At 30.1% G+C, this 7,549-nt stretch overlaps 1 protein-coding gene across 1 annotated transcript in view; it reads left to right on the top strand.

The window, feature by feature from the left end:
- Positions 1-352: 352 nt before the first annotated feature.
- LOC116853232 overlaps positions 353-7,549 on the top strand; it is a 46,779-nt gene continuing 39,582 nt past the window's right edge. Inside the window, exon 1 of the mRNA XM_032834188.1 lies at positions 353-572. Coding sequence (XP_032690079.1) covers positions 396-572 — 177 coding nt within the window. The 5' untranslated portion in view covers positions 353-395. The remainder of the gene's footprint in view (positions 573-7,549) is intronic.

The following is a 7,549-nucleotide window of genomic DNA, read 5'->3' as shown; positions in this document are numbered from 1 at the left end:
CCTTATATATATATGTATGATTATAAAATATTTCTAATTATTGATGCGTGCGAAGTTTTTACAATAAATTTTTATTATCCAAAGAATTGAGATTATATAAAAAATATCAGATTTAGATATTTTATAGATTAAATAATTCGAGTTTTAATTCGGCTCAACTATGCCTCGTATATACGACAAATCATCATGCTTTAATCCGTAATCATAAATCTTTATACCATATCGTATACCGTTTTCAATTATGGAAGTTCAATTCACGCTATCGCGCACCTATACATATGCACACTAGTAAGTTTTTTATGACTGCGTACGAATACAGATGTTTCAATGAAACTTTTTATATATCTCAAACTGAATACTGTCGGCAGTTTAATCGAGTCTGTTTCGTAAGAATAATGCAGTTTCGTAACAGAATATTGACTTACATACTCGGATTTGTTCTCGTAACAATAACTGATTCGTATGACAACGCCATAGGATATCATTCGCTTCTGGAAAGAAAATTGACGTTAAAATTGAAAATAGCAGAGCGGTTAAAGCACAATTTCGGGAAGATCCTGCATGAGTTGCCGGTAACATTACGTCATTCTTCACTGAGAAACCCATTTGGTTGATGTAATATAAAAATTCACACTGAGAGAAAAATGTGAAATATTTAGAAAGAAATATTTGCTTGTAATATTTCATTCTATATTTATTGATTATAAAAAATTTGACTGTAATAAAGAAATATACATTTCTATAAAATATATTTAAGTCTTTTAACTAATCGTGAGAAGCAAATTGCTTAACTCTTGTTGGAAAAATTAATTTATTTTAGGCAAACATATATTTGCTTATAGCAGTGATATTTAGTCATAACAAGATTAATATTTGTAGCCACCCTTATAGAAATATTATACTAAGAATCATTGATAATTACTTATTATCCAGTATTTTTAATACTGAAAATAAGTAATTATCAATGATTCTTAGTATGATATTTCTATAAGGACAAGTAGCATTTATTTGCAGAAATAAAATTTATTTCTTAGAAATAAATCTTATTTGTGTGGATCCGAAGTTAATTCCAGCCGTTCTACTTAGAATCCTTTACCGCAGCAAACACAATAATATAATAGTTACATCTCCATAATTTAACGAAATGTAACGTGCAATATAACGTGTTTGTTACATGTAACATACACGTTGTAATTCAAACAATATTGTAACTATATAACAGAAATATAACATGTTACTAAAATGTTATATAGCTGTTATATATATTGCTGAAATGTTATATAGCTGGAATATAAATTATTATTTCCCAGCAATTATAAGTATTTAATTGTACGCAGAGATTATAAGCCATCACTCATATATCACTTATTTTGTAAAAATATTATAATTATATATTTCGTATCAAAAATATTTTTACTAAAGGTAATAACATAAAAGTATCTTACCATTCTAAATTAATTAGCTCCCAAATAACACAAGTTATTCCAGAATCATCCTAGAGTTATTCTACCCTTATAGAAATATTATACTAAGAATCATTGATAATTACTTATTTTTAGTATTAAAAATACTGGATAATAAGTAATTATCAATGATTCTTAGTATGATATTTTTATAAGGGTAGACGTCTAGTGTCCCAGTATGTCCTCAGGACATATTTTATGCTATTAGAGTTATTTTCATTTATTCATTTTCATATTTCTCTGCATATTCAAATGGAAAAGATTATTATTGTAACAGTAATTTCCATTATCAAAAAATGTATAACTTTTTTTTACTATAAAAGTGAACTCCATAGTACAAGTTGTGTGGTCTTGTGATCATTGTTCTTATTTATATTAATGCATCATATTTTACGTATGAGAAAGACACGAGAAAACGGAAGCCATCTAGCAAATGATCCGATCCCGAGATATAAGAATGCTATGTAACATAGATGTAATGCAAATAAACGTTTGTTATATAACATATTATATTTTAGTTATGTTGGTGTTATATAATTATAACTTGTAAATAACAGAATTATAACAGTTCTAAAACACAGTTAGATTGCAGTTATAAAAGAAAATTATGTAACTTTAACATTAATAATGTATAACATCCATTATATTACGTGTTACTTCTATATTACGTACTAGTTATATTCTGTGTTTGCTAGGATATGTTATTCGTACATCGGAGAACACTGATTCGTATCATGTAATATGGCGAAATAGTGGTGATACATTGTCGTTTCGTGGTAATAGTGGCAGTGATTATCGTTTATAAGTGAATTAAAAAATATGGACAACAAAATAAAACATATTGTGGAAGTAATACATTTAGGGCGTAAATATTTATAATATTATAAATAAAGATAAATATTTATAATATTATAAATAATATTATAAGAAAATTATTATTGCTTCGGCTGCATATAGGGTTAAAATAAAATACTAGTTAATATAAAATACTTACAAGAAAATGCCACAACTTGCTAAATCAATTTCTGAACGAGTCATAGCACGTTCGCTAGTTGCGATGTTGAGCATAAACATTCTAATGGGATTTATGCCAATGGGTCTTTGTTTGAGAGAAACAGTATAAAGTTTGGGTCGCGGGACTGTATCGCACCTATGGCTAAAGTTGCGGATATCTTTCAGCGAGACGGCGTGGCTGAGCAGACTGACAAGGGAACATAGGCAATCCGAAAATTCAAAAAATTTTGAAACATTTGTATGCAAGTAGAGTAGTACATCCATAATATAAAACTATTTTTGTTTCTGCCAAATTTCGATTTAAGGGGATGAAATCATCCCTCGAGAAAACATAACATTTTTGTTCTTAGCGAATATTTCCAAAAATACAAGACATGAAAAAATGGTTTATATAAAAGTGGTAGAATATTTTATTCTCTTTGCAACAGTGTATTCAAATTTTGCAAAAGTGAAAATTTTTTTAACCCTCGCTTCCCCCACTCATTATCTTTACAAATTTTTAAGTTCTTGTTAGGACAAAAATAAAGAGCATCGAATACCAAATCCATCCATGTATAACACTAGAAAATTGTCGCGATTAAATTTTGGAAAAAACGAGTTGATAACATATAGCTATAAGCGGCGCGCTATAGATAGTGAGTTGAGCTATATTCGATAATTGCTTCTTGTATATGTTTTCTTATAACATTTATGTTTTCTTATACCGCAAGATGATTAGAATTAATTCTAATGACATCATATGCAATGTATTACATGAGATATAAATATAAACAGAGATTAATTTACCTATATAACAATAGTAACATTTGTGTGTGCTTTACTTCTTCACTTTATATTTGAATTATTCTTGAAACAAAATTCACCTAACGTGTGAAACTCTATTGATTTATTTTATATATATTCATTTTCAAACCACGTATATTTAAATAACTTTTGAAACTTGGACAACGAGAAGTGATGATGCATTAATGACTGCAATTTCAACATATTTTTTATAGGATGGAGATTACTTGCAAGATCTAATATAACAGTATATGTATCAGAAAACGTTGTAATAAAATTTTTTTTAATAAAATCAGAAATCTTTTTAATAAAATTTTTTCATAATCTAAAACTGAGCATATACATCTAATGATTCTATGCCTCTTTCCAAGATGATATGAAAATCTAAAATCGTCAGCAAACTTTGATTGTTGACGCAAAAGGTCTAACATTGATAGACCTTGCTATTTGCTAGGACGATGATAAGCCTGTCCACGGTTTGCACTATCTCCCCAGTAAACACTAATTATTGCAATAATATTATACAGAAATAACAAGTAATATAACATCAATTATATGAATGTTATAAAAATATTACATATAGATTCTTTGCATAATATCACAACAATATATGCAGATACATTATTAAAATAAATAAATAGTGTTACAGAGATACTTGTAACGTAACGGAAAAAGTGTTAAAATACATGACTAGTATATAACATTATGACTAGTATATAATCATTATGTTACGTGTTATACTGATGAGTAAGAAATTATAACTAACTAGTAACTTACTGGAAACACTAATGCAATATTGTAACATATGATATATTGGATTTATGTAACATTAATATAACTTTGTTTACATTAAACTTGGGTCAGCAATTTCGTATATGGCCGTCACTACTCCTTTTATTTTATTACATCTAGGGTCTTCACAACAAAAAAGAATTTTTCACTAATTACAATGATAAAATACCACTCCACAACCTCTTCTCATACATTGTAATCAACTTATGCATGTTCTATTAAAAAGAACTTGACGAATTAATTAGTGAAATGGTCTAATAAAATGCAACATTCTAAATTATTATTAATATAAATTTTAGATAGCTTCCAATTGTTTAAGCAAATTACAACAAATATACTTACAACTACATGAAATATAAAAATAGTCAATTAAAACTAGTCAATAACTAATCAATAGTATGTGAATCATAACAGCAGCAGCATATATATATATTAGGTGTTCCGGTTAGTTTTGAGGGTTCACTATAGATGGCTATAGCTACAAATCTACTGGAAATATTTTGAAAATGGGTACGTCATGTCAAAGCTAGGATATTTCAAACAAATTGACACATATCCTGTGCATTCGTGAACATAAACACACTGCTTAGTGCGACTAAACATGGAACATGATAAAGACCATTTTCGGCATCTATTACTTTACTACTTTGATTCGAAGAAAACAGCTGCCAAAGCTCACCGATTCATCTCAGAAACTTATTCTGAGTCTGCTTCATCAGTTAAAAGATGTGAGTACTGGTATCGATGATTTAAAAGTGGTGGTTTTGATTTGAAAGACAAAGAACGTTCAGGTCAACCAAAAAAGTTCGAAGATGCCGAACTATTGGGAGTATGCATTAATTTTAAAGGGTTTTTTGGTAAAAATACGGCTTTATTGTGAAAAAATGGTTACAAATTGATCACTCAAAATATTATCCATCACTAGCCACTACTTTTTCCCATCTTTTTGGTAATAGGTGAATTCCACGTCGAAAGAACGACACATCTTTTGAGACTATGAATCGACCCATTTTTTGGTATCCTCATAAGAATGGAAGCGCTGCTCAAACAGGCTATGAGTCATTGATCAAAATAGGTAGTAATCGGAAGGAGCAAAATCTGGAGAATACGACGGGTATAGTAGGATATACCAGTTAAGCGCTTCTAACATTTCCTTGACCGATTCCGCAACAAGAGGCCAAGCGTTGTCGTGCTGAAAAATCACTTTGTCTTGTCTTTTCGCGTAATCTGGGCGTTTTTGCTTCAATGCTCGGCTCAATTGTATCAATTGTTATTAGTAGCGTTCCCCAGTGATGGTTTTGTTGTATTGAAGCAGCTCATAATGTACTACACCTAGCTGATCCCACCAAATACAGAGCATGAGCTTGGCGCCATGAATATTCGGCTTTGCCGTCGATGTTGATGGTTCGCTTGGCTTGTACCATGATTTTTTGCGCTTCGGATTATCGTAGCATATCCATTTTTCATCATCCGTCACGATACGATGCAAAAAACTTTTCCTTCTGTGTTTTTGAAGCAACAATTGACAGGTCATTTTGCGCCTTTCGACGTCCCTCGGCTTCAACTCGTACGGCACCCAATTTCCTTGCTTTTGAATTATTCCAATGGCTTTAAAACGTTTGGAAATCGTTGATCGATCAACATTTAATGATTCACCCTTATAGAAATATCATACTAAGAATCATTGATAATTACTTATTATCCAGTATTTTTAATACTGAAAATAAGTAATTATCAATGATTCTTAGTATGATATTTCTATAAGGGCTGCAAGTTCTTCTTACGTTTGACTCGGGTTTTGATCGAGTAAAGCTTTCACTTCCTTATCTTCAAACTTTTTGGCTAGCCTGAACGTTCCTTGTCTTCCGTGTCAAAATTTCTTTTTTTATAGCGTCGAAAACAGTACTCACATGTTGAAATCAATAGAGTATAATCACGATAAGCTTTCGACAGCATTCGTTGACTTTCAGCAGCACTTTTCTTCAAATGGAAGCAAAGAAGCAAAGCTTCCCGCAAATTGCGTTTTGTTGGCACAAAATTCGACATATTCAATGCTCAACAAAACAATATTGTTTACACTTCGACAAAATGACACATACTGAAAACTAAAGCCACATGATGGTGCTTTGAAGATAGCAACAATATGGCCCGATACGATATAGTACTACTTACGCCATCTCTTGAAAATGCTTTAAAATTAATGCACACTTCCAGTACAAGCATTGTTGGATGAAAACTCAGCTCAAACACTTCAAGAATTAGCTACAACATTAAATGTTGGTAAATCAACTGTTTTTGATCGTTTACACGCAATGGGAAAGATTAACAAAAAAGGCAAATGGGTTTCACATGAATTGTCTGAATTGGCTATTCAGAATTGTTTAACTATTTGCACTTCATTTCTTTCTCGTCATATCCTTATAGAAAAATATCACTGGCTGTGATAAATTGGCCAGTAATAAATAGTAATTTTATTACTCGTACGAGTAATAAAATTATTGAACGACAGTAATTATCACTGGTCAAATTATTATTTATCAGTATTACATGTCTATAAGGGCAAAAGAAGTAATTTTTGTATCAAATTGTAACTGACCATATAAAAAGTGGATATACTATGATAATCCTAAGCATAAAAAATCATGGGTAAATCCAACTGTCGACATCGACTCCAAAACGCAATATCTATGGAAGTAAGGTTTTGTTATTCATTTGATGGGACATGAAGGGCATCGTGTATTATGAGCTGCTCAAATCGAATCAAACAGTCACTGCTGAGCTTTATCAATTAATTGATTTGAATCGTAACGTCCTTTGAACCAGAAACGTCCAATAATAACTCAAGGAAAAGGCAAAGATTTTGTTACACGACAATGCTCGACCACACATTGCAAAACAGTTAAAGATACGTTATCAAAATTTCAATGGGAACTTATCACACGCCGCGTATTCATCAGACTGTGCTCCTTGAGATTATTACTTATTCGATCGATGCAGCACGGCCTTCTCTTATAGAAATATCATACTAAGAATCATTGATTAATTACTTATTTTCAGTATTAAAAGTACAATATTTAGTAATATTCTGTGATTCAAATATAGCTTTCAGTACTCAAGTATTTCAGTATTTAATGTTACAAATCCTACCTTATGATTGATTTCAATACTTAAATATTGATATGTAATACTTCATCCAGTGATAAAATACTTACGCAGAACATTGTCAATATTTAAATGCGATAAAATACTTCTGTGATACTGAATACTAATGTGATAAAATACTTACGCAGAACATTATCAATATATAATACTTTGCTAAGTGATGAAATACTTACGCAAAATACTGTTAAGATTAAAAGTATTAGCCCAGACAGCATACAATATTAGTAAGTTATTAGATAAATATTTATAAATATTTATTTTGAATTACTTTTTTAAAATATTATACAAATATTTTATAAATATTATATATATATATATATATATATATATATATA

Source organism: Odontomachus brunneus, unplaced genomic scaffold (genome assembly GCF_010583005.1).
Source record: "Odontomachus brunneus isolate Ranch 3 - 2012 unplaced genomic scaffold, Obru_v1 Obru_scaffold_290, whole genome shotgun sequence".
Classification (NCBI taxonomy): domain Eukaryota; kingdom Metazoa; phylum Arthropoda; class Insecta; order Hymenoptera; family Formicidae; genus Odontomachus; species Odontomachus brunneus.
Note: the sequence above shows the minus strand (reverse complement) of the source record. Positions and strands in the feature narration are given on the sequence as shown.